This window comes from Drosophila grimshawi, unplaced genomic scaffold (genome assembly GCF_018153295.1).
Source record: "Drosophila grimshawi isolate 15287-2541.00 unplaced genomic scaffold, ASM1815329v1 contig_311, whole genome shotgun sequence".
NCBI classification, from domain to species: Eukaryota; Metazoa; Arthropoda; class Insecta; order Diptera; family Drosophilidae; genus Drosophila; species Drosophila grimshawi.
In genome coordinates, this window is record NW_025063098.1 from 16,052,274 (window position 1) to 16,074,347 (window position 22,074).

A 22,074-nucleotide genomic window follows, 5' to 3' on the forward strand; every position below is an offset into this window, starting at 1 on the left:
CTTCATCTGTATACATACGAGTATATCGACAATTGTCTCTACTTCGTACTTCATATTACTTGTGAATTTATGAAATTATTTTTGAATTGGCAAATAAACAATGTAAAGAAGTTCATTCATTTTATTTATTTTTATTATTTCAAAAGCACCAAATCAAATTTCACAACACAACAGAACAACTTCTGCTTGTATTTATATAATTGACATGTTTTACCACAGCATTTGTTTGCCAACAGGCATTTTCGATGTTTGTTTAATTATATAGTTCATTGGCAGTGCTCAGACCCTTAAGCGTCCAATCAAAATGATTCGTTTTCAAAATGAGAGACAGGGAGAGAAGCAATATAAGTTGTTGTTCAATCTACATTACAACAAACATACTTACATATTTACACACAAGTATGTATTGTAGATACATATGTATGTGAATTGTTGTTACAGTTTTTCATGCGAGGACTTTGGGCACTTCAATTGATGCACGAACAACTGCAATTTTCATTTAATTAAATGGACACAGGCCATGTCGAGGTCGGAAGGCAGTCCTGCCTGTTGCACTCCTGCTCCTCGCCTCGTCTCGCCTTGACACATTCTTGATTGTTTGCTTTGCACATTTTTGGACTTTCATTAAAATGGCAACACAAGCTGACCAAACAACAACAACAACAACAGCAACAGCAACATCAGCAGCAAGCAGGAAAGCAGGCAAGGTGGATACAGATGTATGTACACAAACAGACTCAGACCAGTCCAGACATGCATATCATGCCCAAACTGAGGTTATGTGGGCCAAATTGTGGGATTATGTACATGACTCGTTCCATTCCGCTTGGAGTGCAGCCCCAAAAAAAGGATATATTTTAAAGCGTAAAACTCAATTTTTATTTTGATTTGCTTGCTCAACCTAAAGTGAGAGTGAGAGAGAGATAGAGAGAGGGAGAGAGACAACACGTCAATATATTTGAGTTTAATTCAGTTTTGTAGATTCTCTTAGCAAACACTCAAAGGTATGTAAACATTCGAAATTGACACGTGCCAAATACTTAATGTGGATTTCATTGAGAGACTTTTTCCAGTTCGCGTTTGGAAATGTGAACACTTTGAGAGAAACTAAACTATGTGTCGAATAAAAGTATGTTTAAAATTAGATATGTAGCTAAGCGAAATAACGCATAATATGCCAATAACAATTTATTGGTAATAGCTCACAGAAACAAAGCAAATCACGATTAAGCCAAATGTTTTAGCTCCCACGGTTTGTCTACCAATTACGATATTTTTAGCTTTATACTAATGGCAATTGGTAAATAACGGCAAAGTCCTTTGAATTATACATAAATCCACATATATAAATAGATCTACTTTTTCAAAGGCAGGCAAAGTTTTCAGGGTCCTTGGCTGAATGTCCTCGATAAATTTAAACAGACTATTTTTATATTAGACAAAGCAAGTACATTTGCATTAGACGACATTTGGGCACATACTTTCCTCTCTCTCGCTCTCTCGCTCTCTGTAGCTCGCTTTCCCTTTCTCTCTCTCTCCCAACAGCAATTACAGCGATTTCCCTCCTTCCGTGCATGTCTGTGCGTGTTTATTGAGAAAATTATGCCAAATGTTTTGTTTTTTTGTGGCCAAAAATTGGGGCAGAAAAGTATTTAAAAGCCTGCACTTCAGTTGCAGCCAGCAGTTAGCCAACTTCAGAAAACCAAAAAGCATTTTGTGGCTTTCGAGTTGAGTTGGCAAATTCACATTCTGTTGCGGCTGCGAGAGTTGCCCAAAATGCCATGAGGCATGCATGTTGCAAGTTGCTTCTGCTTCAGCTGCAGTCAGCAAAGCGAGTACAACAACAAGAATTTGCTCCAGCTACAGTTCTGTAAAATATGGATATAGCGTCTGCACTGTTTTAGCCAAGCAAAAAGTGTAATTAAAAGTATGTTTATTGAATTATTCATAAATGTGTTGAACGATTTTAAAATCATAATTATAAATTAATTAATTTAATTACTATCAAGCTGTATACAGCGCAATGAGCGTTAACTCATTCGAAATTAAATGGCAAATGGTGATTATTATTATTACTGCATTATTCAGCACTTAAATTTTAATGCGGATAAAACCACATTAATAATCACAAACAAAGCGCTGACGCAACAAAATGCAGAAACTTTTTTTAATAGTTCCAGTGTAAAATCAATTTCCAATTAAATTTATGTGTGTGTTGAAAACTTGGTCTGTAATAAATAGTTCGCAGAGCCTATCAATAGTTGGCAAAGATAAACCAAAGAATGCTGAATGGCATAGGCAAAAATATTTATGAATGGGACAAAAAGAGCCCAAAAAACAGAACCCATAAGCATAAAATTGGTCAGGGGGCGGGAGACAGGAGGCAACAGGATATGCTCACATATTTTCGGCAAGTTGTCCTCGACGTTGTTGTCTAGATGTAGATGTCTGGTAATTTTATTTTATTACCCAAAAAGAAAAAAAAAAAATGAAAACAGAAAGGGAAAAATCGTTTTAGGCTCGTCTCGTCTTAAATTATTTAGTTTGGGGTTGAAACCAGCCTTTCATGTGCATAAAGAAAAGTTTATTTTCTTTTTGCATGTCTTGCTTTATACATACATATATATAATCTGTAGCATTGTTGTCGGCTGCTCTCATTACAAATTGAAATCGGGTGCAATGAACTGCTGCCAGACTATGGTAACTCGATTCGGGCCCTAATCAATCTCACTAAATCAAATGAAATGCGAAATGATATACCTTTTAAGTTTAACAACTCGTCTATTGACACTTGAAAGTATCAGGTTGCAAGCAGTAGACATATATATATAAATATATATTTAAAAGTTTTCTTATTGATGCTATATTTGTAAAATGAAACTTGTGTAATTCGTGCTCAGTTTGCAGTCTGTCAGAGTTGGGTGCTTGTGACTTGAGCCTAAAAGATGCAAGCCAAAATTTTGCTGGCATAGTTTTTTTTTACAGCGAAACTTTGCGCAAAGTTTGCAACTGTATAACCAACTGTAATACTGAATGCTCATCAATTGCTGAAAGCCGCTTATAGCCGTAGATGGTGGGGGCAGAGACTATTTAAACAAAGTTGCAATAACTTTGCAATGCAATTGTCGGAACTAAAACTAAGAGCGAAAGGTATTACAAGTGCTTTTTAATCCATTTGAAAAGTTTGCCAACAACTCTCCCTCACACACATAGACACAGAAGTAAACATAAATGAGGAAAAGCCATAAGAAAAACGCTTGAAATAGACAAACAGCGAGCGAAAGCAGAAGGAGACTTTAAAAGAGCGTGTAATGAAGCAGCGAAACCAAAGCAATTTGTGTAAGCCTCCCAAGCTTGCACCAAACTCAAATAGACTTGTGATGGAATATAGCCGAGTGCTTAAGTTAATGACACAACTGCCTTCAAATGCTATGGGGAGTTTAGATGAAAAAACCGCATCGAAACAGTCGCCATTCCAGGCATCACATACAAGTGGATTCTCAATTGCTGGCCGGATCAAAAGTTGAGTCAGAAATGGGCGGGCATTAAGTGAAGCATGAGCGAAAGCAGGAGCAGGAGCAGGGGCGCGGGCAAGGATGAGGGTCCTCACGAAGCCGCAGTTTCTTTCACCTAGGTGTTCGAATTAAGCGAAGCGTTAACAATTCAAAATAAAGCAATGGAAAACGATGTGTAAATATTAAAAGGTACATTGAAATAAAGTGCGACCCGCCAGCCAAGTGGACAGAGTGCGGAAGGCGAAGGACAGTGGCAGTGGCAGTGGCAGTGGCAGTGGCAGGAGATGGGATGTGCAAAAAAGGACACTTGCGACTAACTGACAGAGACAACAACGGAGGCGCAACAATTACAACACCATTCATAAAAATTCATAAAAATCCCAGCTCATTTTTTATGTTAATACAACGAAGTTCAAATGCGCTCACATTAAGAGAATCCCTTGCGGAGGGAATATATAATGATTGTTAGATATTAGTTTGAAAATGTTTTTCATACTACGTGGCAGTTGGTAAAATAAGAGTTATTCTGAAAAATTCCAATGCATAAAATTAATTAGACTTAGCTATTTGAGTCTTGAATTATTTATTCGGATTAGTAAACCATGAAATATATTTTCAGCTGCATAAAATTCTTAACTTAATTCTTGAAATCTGTTTAAATGAGAACTGCTTGCAGATGTGCCAGCATGGAAGCAAATGAATAATATTAAAGAGTATTAATATATAAAAAGAGAATGAGCGAAGAATGGATGGTGAGAGCAAGGGATGGGGAACAGAGAGAGTTCCCCAGTGTTTTATCCACTGTGCTGATGTGGGCTTTTATTATATTTTATGTGGCTTTTGCTGGGTGTGTATGTCGCTTAAGTTTGCTGAAGTGTGAAAATAAATCAAAAAAAAAAAAAAGAAAAAAGATTGCTCAGCGAGAGATAGGAAAAGAGTGAGCAAGGCGGATGAAGGGAGCCAAAAAGAGATTGAGGTTATGGCCTGGTGAGTCTTGGCCATTTCTGTTCGTGCTTTGTTTTTAAATATTCAATGGGATATTTATATCCATTAAAATATAAAAATTTAAATAAATTTACATAACACCTGTTTGCAATTTAATTGAATTTTTTTGTTTTGTTGGCTTATCTCACCGGTTTCCCACATACATTTATATCTTAAATAAAGCAAAGTGTTTTTTTTAAGATAAATCCGGTGATGAATTCCTAGTTATTTGGGTACGGAAAGAGAATATGAAAATTGGTTTACTGAAAGCGTTGCGTTCGTGTATTTATTCGTAATCATTATCCTCTTTCAGCGAATAATCATTTATTGAAAGGACCGAAGCTCAACTATAAACACAAATACAAATGCAAACACACACGCACACACACACACACACATACGCCCACACACGCATTAGAACACACAGTTTGAATTGTGCTAAATTTGAGCGTTGGGGAAGCTATTAACATGCATATGATAGACACTTCCGCACAAGTGGCAGAACGTACACGAGGACATGAACTCAAAGCCGCAGCGGAACATGCGGTGACTACGTGCATCAGCCAGGACACCACACACACACACACACACACACACACACATAGACACATACACCCACACAAGCACACGTGCTGGTTATTCTGTTGAGTTGCTTAGGCAAATACATATATGAGTGTGCTGCATTTGAGATACTTCTGAGTGTAAAATACCCTCTACTTTAAAGTCTAAATAGACAGCTCCACTTTTAGTTTATGGCCTTGACTTACAACTGTTTAAATTTGCGTCATTTAAAATTACACACTTAAAGACAAATTGTACAGCAGTTGATAGGCATTTTGATTATTATTTTCCCTCTGTTTAATAAAATAAAATTGGACTGTAGAAATTGTCATAAAATTATAGAATAACTTCCAAAATGAAATGCTCTAGTTGTTAAGAGATTACTCTAGTTGTAGAATACGGATTAATTTGAAATTCACAGTTTCGCATTCATAATTAATAAGTGACAAGAGCACAAGCTACCCGTTGTTACTAAAAAATGAGTGAGTATAAAAACTTGGCCGAGATATTGTGAGTTTGGTGCTTGTGCTTATGCTCTGGCTATTGTTGTAGCTGTGGCCTTTAACTTGCCTTATCCTTTTGACGGGTTCATCATTGTCGTCATCATCATCATCATCATCATCATCATTCGCAGCAAATGGACGGCAAATCAAATAAATAACTATAGGGTAAAATGTGCCTGCCATGCATAAAGTAAACTATTTAATGGACTTTTGCCAGCGATGGTTGCCATCAGCTCAATGGTGTTGATATGCCGCCGGGAAGCGGGAAAGGAGTCACGCCGGGGAGTGGGGCGACGCAGGGGACCAAAGCGGAAATCGAAAGCTATTAGAAACGAGGCTGCCTGCAGGGAAACGTGGACGCTCATCGGTTAGTTTCTGCAGATTGAGCCGATGTGCTCGCCTCCTTCATCGACTCCACAAACATTGTCGTTTTTAGCGCCGTTTGACTTTGAACTCATTTGCTTGCTATTTTCTATTTTCTATTTTCTATGTTTGCCATTTTCATGCAAAAATTTCACCACAATTTGAGTTTTGCGAGCAGACTCAGCCAGGAGGATGTCGTCTCCTCCTTGTATATTTTCTTATATTTTTTCTCTCTCTCTTTGGCATTTGACTTTCGATTTCGTTTCATGTTCTTGACATTCGCTGAGCTCTGCACAGGTACTCAGGTGTGCTAAAACTCACACACACACACACACACATAGACAGACCCAGCGGGACACAGTCTGGCAATAATGCAAATGACTTTTGCTTCCGTATGGATGCCGCTTGAACTCGACCTCTTACATTGTTGTTGTTGTTGTTGTTCTCGTTCTTCTTCTCGTTTTTGTTGTTGTTGGTCTTTGCTGACACTTTTATTTGTTTTCTTAATTTTTTTTTTTTTAGACATTGAGAATTTTGTTTAGCGTTTTGATGCGAGTGAGTGATACCCGAGTCTTTTGCCTGGAACAGGAGGTGGAGGCGGATATACAGGATACACAAGATGTGCCCAGATAAATACTTCGTTAAAGCTCAATCGTCACATAGTAAGGAGATTATTCCAATATAATTTGCATTTAAATTTAGTGTTCTTATCTGATTTATTTATGCAAATAATGCTTAGATTAGGTTTCCTATTCGCTTCTAAGAAAAATCTCTCTCTTTGTGTGCACAAAAAAACGCTTTTCGTATGTGGAAAACGTGACAGAATTGCAACGATTTTATTTATTTATTTTAATGTGGTTGTAATATATGTGTATATGAAATGATCATTACTATGCCATGATTGACCATAATAGTGCACATGGAGGAGCATTGGAGGCCATAGGCTGACCACTCAACATTTTCATTATGGTTTTCCATTTAGCATACGGCATCCTTTGGAGATTTGCTGCATGGCAGCGCATGCTCGGCTGCTGTCATCGCAAATATTCGACCACAAAAACACACACAAAACGGCAACAACAACCAGTAACAGCTGCGACAACATTTGAAACCAGAATCGGGACTGACAACACGTTTTTCTTTTACTTTTCCTTTTTTTTTTGGCACAGCATTCAACATATCGTTGAAACACGGAAACGAAACAACAAACAAACCAAAATACATCTCATGGGGGTCAGAGATACAAGAGCACAAGCACGAATACATATAGAATACGTACACTGAGCAAAAATATGAGTGTATCGATTGCATTCTTAAAGCTTGGGCGATACATTTTATATATTGCGAAGTACTTCCAATTTAATCTGACTCAAGATATTATACTAATTACAACTTGGACAAGAAGACAACAGGCTTCAAAATCATTTACTTAATATAGAGTACCCTACTATATCCTTGCAGTGTACGTTCCATTTATTCGTTTATTTAGGAAGACTAGTTTTTTTTGGATGCCTGATAGGTGAGGATTAAGCAAAGTACTCTTTTCCATTGACATTGACTTTGACAATTTACGAGAAATTCTTGATTGATTGAGCAAGTATCTTTTTCTTTTAGTTCAGAGTTCAAAATATTATTATGTTTTGCTTTTGCGATTAAAAAATTTGTTGCTTCAAGCTAATTTTATTTAGATGTAATCCATGTATCTACTGGAACAAAGTTAATATTCCAAATTAGTGTAGTTATATTGCATCAGAACGGGTGACATGAGGTTTATCTGAGTCCCACAAATAAAATCGGTCGACTAATTGGCAACTATTATATAGCTATCCGCTATAGCTAATATTACTGGTTTAAAAAATTGGTGTACAAATTGAGGACAACCGGACAATCGAGCATGTTGTTGCTGAACAAGAATATATATACTCTATGGTGTTGCATTTATTTAATTTGTAAATTCATTACATTCATCACTTCAATATACCATCAAGTCTAGTACCATCAATAAACTCCAATCAGTCTACTATTGGAGTTTATTCATTGCTTTTATGTATTTGTATATATATTTTACACTGCTCAAGCATAAATCTTAACACATTTACGTTGAAGCATCCTTATGGGTAAACTTTGACAAGTTGTCAAAATGTTATTATCTCAGTGTATATTTGTATGTAAGCATGTAGTTGTGGGTGTATTGGGATGAGTACATGCATATGCATGCAAATATGTCAACGGGTCGCGTCAAATGAAAATGAAAATGAAAATGAAAATGATATTTACATGCAGATGCGCCAAAAGTCACAAAAGTATATATACATTTATATCTATATATATATTCATGTAACTACATAAAAAAGGGAAACAAAGTGGGGGATTTTTTTTTATTTTTTTATTGCAGTATGGAAATGGAAGGGGATGCCATTTCATAAATTTGCTGACAGCGGAGGTGACAACATGTCAACAAGCGCCGCGGGTGCTTAACAAACAGAGAGAAACATATATGGGAAGAGTGAAAGAGAGAGAGAGAGAGAGAGAGAGAGAGAGAGAGAGAGAAAGTGTGGGTTTGACAGAAAGAGATAAACAGCAGGCAAGGCAATTATATGAGAGAAGCAGTTTTAAAGCGTGCGCTCAAAAGCAGGCAACACTTTAAATGATTGATTATTAGCCATGTGCGGCAAATTGTTTGCTCTTGCGTTATCCCCTCTCCCCATCCCTAGGACTCCTACCAGTACAACCTCCTCGCCCCCTCCCCCACCAGGACAGCAAGCGTTTTGTCTGGCAGCTGTCTGTTTAACTTTGCCGCGCTACATGCGACCCCGAACCCTCGACCCTTGCCCTCCTGCACCCTCACTGCTTTAAGTAGCTGTCATATGCCAAAAGAAATGTGTTTTCATTTTTTTCTTTTCGTTTCTTTTTTATTTTTTTGTGATTTCTTATTGAAAATTGTTATTGTCGCCGAATGTGCGTGACAGCAAGAACAGTGCGAGCATAAAAAATGAAGAAAATTCGACTTATTCGGCTTATTTTATAATCGCAGCAAATTTTCAAATTGTCTCACAATGGGGTTTTATATCTATATATGAATACATGTACAATATTTATATATATATACACATGTATATATTTTTATATTGATATTTTTGCATACAAATTGATTTGTCAACATTTTTATTGACAGAAATCATTGAGATTGTCGTGAGTTCTACAAGTTGTTGTTATTTCGATTGTTATTTGTATTGTTGAGCTGAGTTGTATGCGCTGTCAGTTATTTGATATTTTATCACTGATTGGTTTACGATTTACGATTTCTGTGAATCATTTTATGCCCGCTGAAGCGTCTCGCACATTTGGATTTCAGTCCAAAAATATTAAATTCACGAAGTGCAGTTGAATTTATTGGTAAGCAGAATTATAAATAGAATACATCAATGTGTCCTAAACAAATTCACTTAAGCCAATTAGTGCGAACCCTTTTAGCCAATGGCAAACAGCCGTACGCCAAAATGTATCTAATTGTTGTATCTAAGATAAAACAGAAGCAAACACAATGTGAAATCAATGTCTTCTAATAATAACAGCAACAGCAACATCTACCAATAACCAACAACAATAATTTCATCTCGCATTCTTGTCTTATTCATAAATCATTTTTGGTATATTTTCCCAAGCGGTTTTCCCAGTTGTTCCGCATTCTGACCGCTTGGAACACTGCAAGGGAATTGTTTGCCAAACGCTAAAAAGTGTTCAAATATTTGCTTTTGATGTGATGGTTGGAGGACGGATGGAAGAAGGCTTTCGTTTGGCTCGTCCCACAACAGCTTTTATTGTCAAAAGTAGCGAATCCGATGTGTGAGCGAAAAATAAAACTAAGCAACTAGAATTTCATCAATTTCCGGCATGACTTGAAGTATTTAGCTGGCCTTTTCTTTTTGTTATTTGTAGTCGGTTAGTGTAACTTGATTTGACGAACATGAAAGTCATTATTAGGCCCCTGGTCGCCCTCCATTTGACCCACTAAAACTTGCAGCAAATTAAATAAGTTTCAACGCATTTACAAAGTCATTTCGGACGCTCAGCTTTTAGCTGGCTATTTGTGTTTGAGTTTAGTTTTTACGACTGGTTTTCCGAGGCCCCACAGTTCGATGTGTATGCAAAGCAAAACAAAACAAAACAAAACACGCACAAAATAAGAAAAGAAATCAGCTAAAAATTTATTTGTCTGCTTAATAAAAAGGAGCTGAAAGGAACTTTTTCGTTTTTGTTTGAAATTTGTTTCGCATTTGTAAGTTGAAATGTTTTATTTGGGGATACGAACAAAACAAAACAAAATACAACACAGCCGAATTGAACGGGGAAAAGACAAAAAAAAAAAGAAAAGAGATCGAAACATAAATAAAAGCGTATCCCCCGAAGGCGCTGCCAGACCTCAGCTTCAACCTCAGGCATGCAGTTTGGCTTTTTTGTGTTATTCCCGGACCAAGTCGCCCGTAAATGGTCCCCTCCGTACACAAGGGCACACATACATACATACATACAGACACACACAAAAGAACACAATACAGTAAGAGCAACATGAACAGGAGCAGGAATTCGCAGGAAGCGAAACTTTGGTAGCATGCGTATCCGTTATAAGTCTGTTACCTTTCTGCACCCCAAATCCGCCTTTTCCTGCAACGCAATTGTTTCCATCGCGTTCTTGCTCGTTGCTTTAACAAATTTATTTTCAATGTCTTTTTTCGTAAAGGCCTACGTGTAGTTTTTTTTTTTTTTTTGGTTTTTTTTTTGCTTAAAGGGCGCCCCAAATCGATTTAATTGACACTTTAGGTTCGTGCATAAATCGTTTCTGGGCCGGGGCTGACTCAATGGCCGTAACATTTGTGTTTGTAACACCTAACCAGGAATAGAAACTGTCAAGCAAATGGATTGCAATTTGAGCACTTTATGGTGGGCTTGACAAATGTTGATGGCCCACAAAAACCAGCGCATATGAATGTCGACAGGCCGGCAACTGTTGATTGGCAGACTGTTTGTCATGTTCTTGCAGCCATTTGGCTTGACAATTGCAGCATTGGTAACAGGGTGAATTCCTTCAATCAATTCCATGACATCGACAAAACAAAGAATTTCACATTTTACAAAAGGCAGAATATGATATCTAATAAATGGGGTCTAAGTCCAAAAGGATTTTAAATTTGTCGTATATTAATAATGAATGCATACTTATTAATTTACTCATCCTAAAAATCTGTCTATCTTCGAATCGCCAACTTATTATTTTTGAATTTGAATATTAAAATTTATTGCGCCCAAAGATAACAATCATGATTTCACTGCAAGTCAAAGGAATTGACAAAACATTAAAATATAAGTTATAATTCTACTTCGAATGCATTACAAGTGCTCTAAATATATATATTGTATTCTTTTTACAAGGGTTTATTTAGGTATCGAATTTTAGGCTAAGCAATTACAAGACTACCTTGACCGTGTGGGAAAACCATAAATACTAATTTAATAAATGACTGTCTTACAATCTGGCTTAATAGGGTAATTTGAATTAAAGAAAATCTTCATGAATGTCAAATTTTGACTTAATAAATGGTAACAAATTAAATATTAAGATTTATCGATTTATATTAGCTTTAGTCGCTTTACTCTATTAAACCCATCAGCTACAATTTGATATGTATTTCAAATCTTGTGGAGTAGTTGCTATAGTAAATCACGTGTCTGCATACCTTCAAGTGCATACACATTTCTTATCGGGCGCTATAATTCAAATGCTGCAGTTTACACAGAGAAATGATAAATATACATATCTTGTGCAATACGATATTCATTCCCAGTCAAATACCAGCCACAAATCCGGCTCACAAATCTTACAAAATACACTGAAACACACATGCCACATCTCATTGCAGTATATATACATATATAAATTTACACACACACACGCACACACGAACACAGAGTTGTATACTCTTTGTGCTGCTTGTCCTGCACAAGGCATTAAAGGATATATGCTTGGCTTGTGGAGCACCTCGCTGAGTTATGACGCCCAACAGCTGTGCAAAACGACTGTCCAGGAGGCGGGTGGAGGTGAGCCGGCACAAATATGTTGCATAACAGAATAAAAGAATAGAGGCAGCCACAACAGCAGCCGTGACCATAAGGTTGGAGGTGCCACAAATATTAGAGCAAGAAGTCTAGCAAAACGAAAAGAGAAAATCAAATCAAATGGTCCAACGACAGTTGGCCTTCTGTTTCGGTGGCTAGTTGGAAAATATTGCTCTCACTTGGCAGACCGTATGTATTTTGTTATTGTTATTTACAACTAGAAGGCAGTCCAACAAAAGTCCCAGTCAAACTTATTATACTCTGTTGACAAAACGAATTGGGTTTTATAGGCTGTTTGTCTGGCCCAAAAACCACAGACAAACGTCTTGCTATGTCAAGTAAAGTATTGCAACAATCTTAATATTAGTGTTAAGTCTAGCACAGTTTTAAAACTAGTCACCAGAGGTGCTTAGTCAATTTCCCAAAACTCAACAGTCTATATTTTCTACAGTTTAAGTTTGAGAGTCAGCTAATAAAACATCAACAATCGAAAAAATGCAATAAATTGAATCTCTTATATGGAGATATTAAACCAAAAATGTTTTAGTATTACTTTAAAAAACTATATGTTCTAAAACTAGATTATTCAATTACGGATAATACGTTTGCAAATATTAATGCTGATATTTGCATGAACATTAAAGACTTTCAGCATCACCAACTTTGATATTGTTCGATCTCTAGAAATAAATTGAAATATAATTTTAACCTACAATTTTTCTATTTCTATACTTAGTTCACTTTGAAAAACAACTTTTCAACTTTTGTTTAAAACAGCATAGTAAACTTTTGTTGCAACGTTCTAAGTTGTTTCGATTTTCCGTCTCTTTTCAGGCCACTTTCCGTTGAGCTCGGAACACTGTCTGACGTGGATATGCCTGGATGTGTTGTTTTGCACGGCAAGCATAATGCATCTGTGCACGATATCCGTGGATCGGTATTTGTCGCTGCGGTATCCAATGCGATTTGGGCGCAACAAGACTCGCCGTAGAGTCACACTCAAAATTGTCTTTGTCTGGCTGCTGAGCATTGCGATGAGTCTGCCCCTCAGCCTGATGTACTCCAAGGTGAGACTGTTAACCATTTTGATGTCTTAGTTTGACTAAAATTTGATTATGCTGTCTAGGATCATGCCTCGGTGCTGGTGAATGGCACTTGCCAAATACCGGATCCGGTTTACAAGCTAGTCGGCTCTATTGTTTGCTTCTACATACCGCTGGGCGTGATGTTGCTCACCTATTGCCTCACTGTGCGCCTCCTGGCCAGACAACGGCAGAATCTGGGCGGTGGCCAACCAACGGCAGCAGCCACTCCAGGCTGGGCAAGCGGCTGGTTGGGCCAGGCGCCCGCTTTGGGTATGTTTTCTTCGAATTATTATTTTCATTTATTTTTTTGTAACGAAATCTGTAACGAATTGAACAGCTAACCCTAAGGTAAATACATCTAAATAGTGGCTGAAAACAACCTTTATAATTAAGTAACCAACATTGAAGCAGTTTTAATTTTGCTTAGCTCCTCGTTAATGTCTTTTTCATTCATTTCAGTCATTTTTTTGACTATTCTAAATGGCAACTAAATAATATGATTATGCAACTTAATTTCTAAATCAACGTCTTATATGTTTTCAATAGTCTGATTAAGATATCATTGATTTTTTTATAGTGTTGCAGACGGCAATAGATAATAAATAAGAACAAACATCGTTTTTTTTTATCTAGAAAATTAATATATTTCTGAAAGGAACAAACGGCTTAGCTGAATTATGCTTCTATAAAAATTTTGCTTAAAATATCTTAAGCAAGCTCATTGCTAGTAATAACTTCGCTCGTCATTTCGCAAATAGTTAATTTCTTGTACAATTTTACTAACTCACAAAGCTGTGCATTTTATGACATCCTTCTAGGCTGACTTCGTCTAACAGCTGTTGGTGTTTAATATAATTTTCACTTTAGCCAAAATCATGTAATATTACAAGCACAGCACTTTACATAACATGGCCGGGGGCAGCCAGGCTGCCAGACAGAATATGTAAATGGCTCTAAGCCGCAGCAATGCACACAGAAATCAAGTTAGTGTGTGTGTGTGTGTGTGTGTGTGTGTGTGGGTTGATATCTAATTTCAGTGCTGAAACGCTACATCGACGTGCATGTCCTGTTTTGTTGATAGGCTTTCCTAATCCCTTTACCAAGTGGCAAGCAATTTGAAATTCAAAATGATATCTTTTCCGCACAGTTCAAGCGTTGTTCAATTATGCTGTGTTGCATAGAGTTGAGCACTCGTCAAATCCTATCGATTCAAATCCGAGCTTGTTGCTCTGAAATGCGTCATTAGATACCTGAAACTGGTAGAGCATAGTTATTATAGCAGTCATAAAGTATCATACAATAATAATATTCATTTTACAAATTTCCATTTTGCAATTTTTTCCTTGTTAATAATAAATATGAACAATATATTCACAAGGGGCCAACATTTGCTCATTAAAACGCATTACAAGCAAACTTTCAATTTGAGTGCAGAACAACAAAAGTTCGAGCATATTATTTGAGCACTCATGTTTAAGCGATTCAATAAAAAATAGCATTGCGGGGATCTCGAGTGCAGCACTCGACAGCGCACTCCATGTGCCAATAACAATAATCAATAAAATCCAAATCAGAATGAAAATAAAAACTAAACATATTTAATGGACTTTCAACAGCGAGTGCAATTGCGAATGCTGCTCTTTTAGCTGCTGCTGCTGCTTCTGCTGCATTGCAGTTGGTTTCCGTGCTGGATGGGGTGAACGGTGGGTTAGGGAGATGGAGAGTGGTGGGGTGTGGTGGGGATATGCGCTGTAGTTCTGCGAAGTAGGGCATTTGATAGCTAATCGAGAGCAGCAAGTTTAGCATTCAACGAGGCGCATTGCGACGGTGCCTAAGTGCAACTGTATTTGTGTGTCTGTTTTAGTTTGTTATTGCGTGTACAGTGGTCACTAGAATTGTTAATATATTAAATAAAGAGTGAACAGCAGACAGGCTACTGTTTATATTCGCTTACATATAAATTTATATATTAATTTTGCCTGCAATAAAAATATTGTCGGAAACTGAGCGACTTCGAAACATATAGATAAATCTTTTTCTTTCTGAACATAGAATATAGATGTTACTTTATTATTCCGTTTCAGTATTTTACATTCACTGAAAATTCCGATTTTAATATCCAAGTTCAAACTGAAAAGCGTTGACTGTATTTGTGTGTGTGTGTGTGTTTGTGTGCCACATGGTTTGGTATTTTCTGTTCAGTTATTTTAAGCTAAGTCCGCTGTAAGGCAGCTCGAATTCGCTCAGGCACGTATCGGAGCTTCACCCTATCCCCATGTGTGTATATGTGTGTGTATGTGTGTGTGTGTGTGTGTGTGTGTGTGTACTCGTGCGAATTTATAAGCTCATTTAGTTGGCTTATAGCCACGATGTGATTTTTTTCTTCTGTGTCCTGGCATATGATGTCTTTTAATATTTTATTTTTCTCTTTTTGTGAATATTTATTGCAGAGCGTCGCTGCACTTGGCGGCGTCTGTTGAAACCGGGACAGAGCCCCGCCTCTTCGGTGCTGCACGCCCACTCAGCGAACTCGACGGACACAGATCTCAGCACGTTGGACAATCACGAACTCTGGCTGCCCGACTCCAGGTGAGCTACGCTCAATATTGCAAAGGTTACCAACTAGCTAGCTAACCTAATCCTACACCCACTTAATCCATAGCATACCGGAGCCGACGCCAACGACGATGACGGCTTTGCATCAGTTTGGTGCCGAGATGCTGAAATTATCACGTGGTCTGGAATCCGTTGCATCGTCATCGACAACGGGCTCGCCTACCAAATCCGAATTTTCCATTTCAAATCATCTGCCGTACTCGAGCAGTCCACAGCGCTATGCAGCAGCACATCAGCAGCAGCAGCAACAGCAGCAACAGCAGCATCAACATTTGCAGCAACAGCAACAAAATCAGCTGCCAAACTTGCAACAGACATCGCCCAAAAAAACCACAAACCTGGGCCTGTCAACCACAACGCTGGGATTGGAGCGCGAAAGCACCCGCAACTCCTTGGCCAGCAGCCGCATGGGCGAACAGAGCGATGGGTAAGTGCAAAAGTGCCTAATTGAGTTTGGCCTAAAGTCCAAATTGAGGAAGACGCACACGAAACAGAAATAGATCAAGTAACAGTAACAGTAACAGAAAATATTGGCTTTTATGAGTTAAGTAATTTAGTACATCGATCGATTACTTTAAGAGTGTTTTCATATACTTCCTGATAAGCAGATTATAAACTTGAGAAAATTGATGTAGCAATAAAGCCATATATAATCCGTTAAAAGGAGAATTTATGTGTATTCAGTCAAATAAAAAATGTCGTTAACAATTCTAAGTATTTTCTAAGTGTTAGTAAGCATTATCCGGGTATTTTCGAAGCTTTATTTATTAAGAAATGAGAATGAATTAAATAAAACATAATTCCCTGCGTCACAATTGGTATTGCAGAGTTTTGAAAAGCTAAGCGAATTAAGCTTGCAATTTAATCCAATTATTCACTTTACTAATTATTATTGTTCGCAAAAAAACTGCATAAATGGGATTTCAGAAAAAATTATAATTGAAATTATTGCGAATTATGTTTTGATTTACATTTTTGGCATATATTTTTTTAAGTTAATTTAACAATTAAAAACAATTATTTCGGATTTGCCGGAAGGAAAAATAAATAAGTTAATCAATCTCATTTAATATTTTCACTCAGCTCTAATATCCGACTAGCACCACTTGATGCCACTTGCTGGATCATTCTTAATAGGAAACTTCCCAGCCTTTTCACATGCTAACAAAATAAGAAGTGTTTACTTTAGAAACTTTACAATTCTAAAATAAACTAATATTATAGATTACTTTTATACATTTGCAATTGAAATTCAATTGCCTCACAATGTACACATTGAGAACGTTTTTAAAGAGCTCTTCAGAAGACAGCTCTTTTCAAAATACTCCATGGCCAGGTCGTTCTGAAAGCAGCAGCAAGTAAATGCCACAACTTCAGGTTTCTGTGGCTGACAAAAGGCCAAAACAGCTGCCACAGAAAGCGAGAGCATTATCCTCGAACATTTCCCAGACACAGCCCTCAATTCTCTCCTCTTGTTACAGTCCCTCTCGCTTGACCGCATCAAAAGCCAAGCCAAATGTTCAGTTCGTACTTATTTAGTTTTATTTGTGTGGGTATTTTTTTTTATTTTTTTATTTTTTTTTAATTCTCGTTTATTTTTGCCAGCATTGTGCTTGTTTTGGCCTTTTGCCTTTCATTGTCCTTCCGCCTTTGAATTGTTGTTAAATTTTTTGTAATAATTAATTTTTTTCCCCCTTAACGCTTATTTCTGTTGGCCACTTTTAAAATACATAAAGAAAAGGTTGCTCACTGTTTAAGTGATTTTATCCCCGGCATCAGCATTATTTGCTGTTTTTCTTCAACATAATATTCTAATTTTAGTTGACTGGTTTATGTTACCGAGGCAAAGAAAATGGAGAAGAAATAGAAAAAGATACACAGCAAAAACTCAATTAAAAATGTTAATTTCGAAGAAAAAAAACAGCAAATTACAATTTTCATTTAACAGATCTGCAATATAGATATTTAACGTATTTAAATTGCGAGCAGTTGAATTAGTTCAAGGACCAGCAAATTTCGCAAAAACCATGTTGGAAAATCTTCACGGAATCAATTAACTTAAACAAAATATTCACATCAACAAAATACAATTTGAATGTTAAATGAAAGTACACATAAATTCACCTTTAAATTCAAAGAGGTTTAATTGCACAATTCTTTTCTGTTCTTTGAACTTTTTTTTACTTAAATCAGTTTCAATAATACATCCGCAATCAATTGGATCTGAACTGATTCAGTATCGGGTCAGCTTTTTATCTATTTTGATGCTCAGTTTCTGCCATATATATATTTTTTTTTGGTTTTGGCCTTCACTTTTGGCAGTTTGTTTGACAGATGAACGAATTTGTGCAATCAATAAACTGGATTTCCGCTGCCGTAGAAAAAGAGAGAGAGAGGAAGAGGGAGATGGAGAGGGGAAGAGGGAGAATGTCAAGGCCTTTCATTGCCAATTGCCTGGCCTAAAGTGGCGGTCAATATAAGCCAGCCATTGTGCAGGGCAATTCGATCCTAGTTGAGTTGAGTCATTGGATCGACTTTTAATTGTTTGACTATTTGTCGTCTCATGCAGTCTGTGACAGCAACAAAAATGTTAACAAATGATATTGTCATCAGTGTTATTTTTTTCACATAATGAGTATATTCTTTTTTTTAACAAAAAAATCGGTAATGAGAGAGTCGATTTCAATTTATTTCCAACAAAAAGGTTTATGAAATTCTTGGAAACTTGTATTCAATTCAATTCTTTTCATATCAGTTCAATCAGTTGGTTTCAGGATAATAATTCAATATGCGTCCGCAGTTTTTCAATTTATTTAATTATATTTTTTAAGCTAAGTTCAACTCAATTTTAAATTCCCTTATTATTGATGTGATTAAATTTTTTGCTGTTGTTTCTCTCAAGTTTGATTGCTCTTCCGTATCTATCTCTCTGTTTCTAAATTTAAATTCTTAATTACTTACCTTTTTTCAAACAACCACAGCGGTGCAAAGTTCAGTAGATTTGGGAATGGTTATACATATTTGAACACCAAGTGGCATTAAATTGAAACACAAAATTGTTTACTGTGTAGGCGGCTCGGTCGGATGAGCTACTACTTGCTTGGCAGCTGTTTTAATTCCTTTGTGGTTGAAACAATAACAAAGCCGGCAAGCAGATGCTTTCGCTTTTGTTATACTTGCGCATAATGAGATGGTGTCACCTTTTTGCCTGTTTCACTGTTTCACATCTTCAATCTTCCATTTTCCAAATGCCAGCTGCCACCTCACCTATTCTCTTAGCTGCATCTCAATTTATGCGCTCGCGTCTTGTGCAAACAAATCAGAAGCGTCAAGGATGCATAATGAGTGCTGACAATACCCGCCATATTTCCCCTCCCCTCGGGTGTCTTTACCATAAGCCCCCCGCAACGACACCTTCATTAGCAGCAAATGAAGTTGCGGCTGCTTCAACATTTGCATGCAAAACAAATGGCGGCAAAGTGAAAGCTGAAAGCCAGCCGCAAAGCCAGCGCTCAAATTCATACGCTTTATTAAAATGAATTCAAAATGAAAACCTGAGTAGCGAGCCAGAACCAAGAAGAACAACACTTCAAAAGAAGAAAAACACATACACAAAAAAAAAAAAAAAAAAAAAACAACAAGAGCAAAATTGAAACAAAAACAAGGGCAACAAGCAACGACACCGACCACAAAGCGCATTCTGCGGATTTTGTGCGCGTGGCGGCAGTGGAAAAACAAACAAAAAGCGTTGCATACTTTTCAGCGTGTAGGAGGCCAGGTGACCACAAGGCGTGTCGGTGTTTGTATTTTTGCGTGTGTGGATGTGTGAGTGTGTATTTTCGGACGTGCTTTCAGGCACTCTGTTTGCCAATTGACTGAACAATTTTAATTTAAAAAATTGAGTTAAACAAATTCACACAATGTGAACGACAACATAAAATATGAGAAAAAAAGGTGAGGACGCGTGTGAATTTCGAAAATATATGATATATATATAAACACAAAAGTCCATAAAGTAAACCCTCTTATGCAATTAAAGTATAAACTTAAGTTTTAATCTGCGAGTTTTAAATGCGAAAATGTCGCTTCAAGTACTCGCAGATAGTCAAAATGAATAATCGAATAAATAGTCTATGTTTTAGAGAATGCATTCATACTTATCCTAAAAGACTCTTATTTTATTTGAAATACAACTTTAAAATACAATATTAAATTCCATAAAAAGTTTACGCGCGAAAAAAAAGGCACACAAATCCAAAACAATTTTTGCAGTATGCTTAAGTTGCCTGTCAAAACAAATAAAATATTAAATCAGAAGTAATCTGCTCAATTTTGACAAGCTTGAAGTGTACAAAGGCAATAAATATGCATTTTGTAACTTTTATGTTAAAAAGATTTATTTTGACATGAACTTAACCCGTTTGAGATGTGATTTAATAAAGCATTTGGAAATTTAATATAGCAATTTATAATTTAAAAAACGTAATAATAAATTGATGCCAACTAAAAAGGAACTGAAAGTTTTTCCCAGAAAAATGTGTTCATTATGAGGATTTAGGCTCTCGAAAGATATTCAAAAATGTAGAAATATTTACATTTACATATAGGTACATCATAATTAAATATATTCTTCTCTTCTTTTATATTTTTCACAGGACCCTTTCACAGTTGTCACAAAGGCTGCGCGCCTACAAGAAACGACGACGCGCCTCCTCAGCAGTTTCTGGCCGGGAACAACGCGCTGGCAGCGAGGATGCCGAGGATGAGGAACAGGACTCACTGCGAAGACGCAAACGCTACAATAGTTTGCCAAAAAATGCACTCTACACACAGCACAAGACGCTGCACGAGAGCCAGGACGACGATTATGATGATGATGTCGTCGACGACGATGACGACGACGACGACGAGGACGAGGAGAAGCCATCGAAATCGTCGTCCATTAGCAAGGGTTGTCACTCGGACACAGAGGTTGACCATCAGCAGCAGCAACAGCAGCAGCCGGTCAAGCAATGCCGCGTGACCGTCAGTCCAAGTCATCAGTCGGATTATCTGCAGCTGCCGTCTGTGTGCACCTGCCCCTACTTCGGGGATCGTCCGCTGCCGAGCTGCGTGAAGACCGCCGAAGTTAAGATTATATCGTCCGCTTTCAAGGTGACCACCACGACGACAACAACGGCAACGGCGGTGAGTAGTTCGCCCAGTGAAATGGAACTACTACTCTGCAGCAGTGCCGCTGGCAACAAGGGCAATGCGCTGACGAACAGCCTTAGCGTCGGCCTAGCAGCAGGCGGTGCAAGTGCAGCTGGTGGTGCCACCGCGAACACCCTGTCGCCGAGCAGTGGATTCTTAGCAGCACCCGGCACACCCTGTCCGGGTCGACGCAAACTGAGCATATCGAAGACCGCCTCGGTTATTACCTGGGAGGCCAGTCGTCATCGTCGACGAGGTAGTAGCTTTGGCGGTGTACGCACCTCTCTGCTCCTCACCCCCACAAAGACGGCATCATGTACGACGACAACGACGACGACGCCGCTGCGACGCTCGGCAACCCTACGCAGTCATCAGAATATGAATTATCAGGGCGCTGGAGAGGCAGGAAGTAAATCCAGAACGCCACAATCCTCACCGTGCCTGCTGCAGCGACAGCAAACAGTGCGATCCCATCATTCCCGCAACTCTAGCGTCATCTCGAGAAACTCCTCCCGCCATGGACGGATCATCCGGCTGGAGCAGAAGGCAACCAAGGTGCTGGGTGTGGTCTTCTTCACATTTGTCATACTTTGGTCACCGTTTTTTGTGCTCAATCTGTTGCCGACGGTGTGCGGGGAGTGCGAGGAGAGGATAAGTCATTGGGTATTCGATGTTGTCACCTGGCTGGGCTATGCCAGCTCCATGGTGAATCCCATTTTCTACACCATATTCAATAAAGTATTCCGACAGGCCTTCAAGAAGGTACTCCTCTGCCGCTATTCCAGCAACAGTGCTTGGCGGCCGAGTAGATAGCAGACGCCGGTTAAGTCCGGCAAGCTGAAAACAAATTCGAATCCACTTAAAAATCTCAAACCGCCACCCATCAAGTGTGCCAGCTTTGATTTCGAGCAGCGCTCAACGGTCGTCATCGGTAGTGCCAGTGGTGGTTGTGGTGGTGGTGGTGTCCTCAAGAGGCATTCGAACAGCAGCTCAACGGCAAACTTATAAACCAGTCCAATTTTCTATGTGCTCGAGCTTGTGGTGTACCCCACAGCAGCACCACCCAAAATCAAATGCTCAGAGGTTGGTGTATGTGCGTATTGTGGTTTGTGTGTGTGAATGTGTGTGTGCACACAGAAA

The 22,074-nt window shown here is 38.0% G+C and overlaps 1 protein-coding gene across 1 annotated transcript in view; it reads left to right on the forward strand.

Moving 5' to 3' along the window:
- The window catches only part of LOC6567867 (dopamine D2-like receptor), a 31,905-nt gene extending 9,831 nt beyond the window's left edge, over positions 1-22,074 (forward strand). The window contains exons 2-6 of the mRNA XM_001994047.2: positions 12,875-13,107; positions 13,167-13,395; positions 15,576-15,714; positions 15,788-16,168; positions 20,397-22,074. Coding sequence (XP_001994083.2) covers positions 12,875-13,107; positions 13,167-13,395; positions 15,576-15,714; positions 15,788-16,168; positions 20,397-21,747 — 2,333 coding nt within the window. The 3' untranslated portion in view covers positions 21,748-22,074. The remainder of the gene's footprint in view (positions 1-12,874; positions 13,108-13,166; positions 13,396-15,575; positions 15,715-15,787; positions 16,169-20,396) is intronic.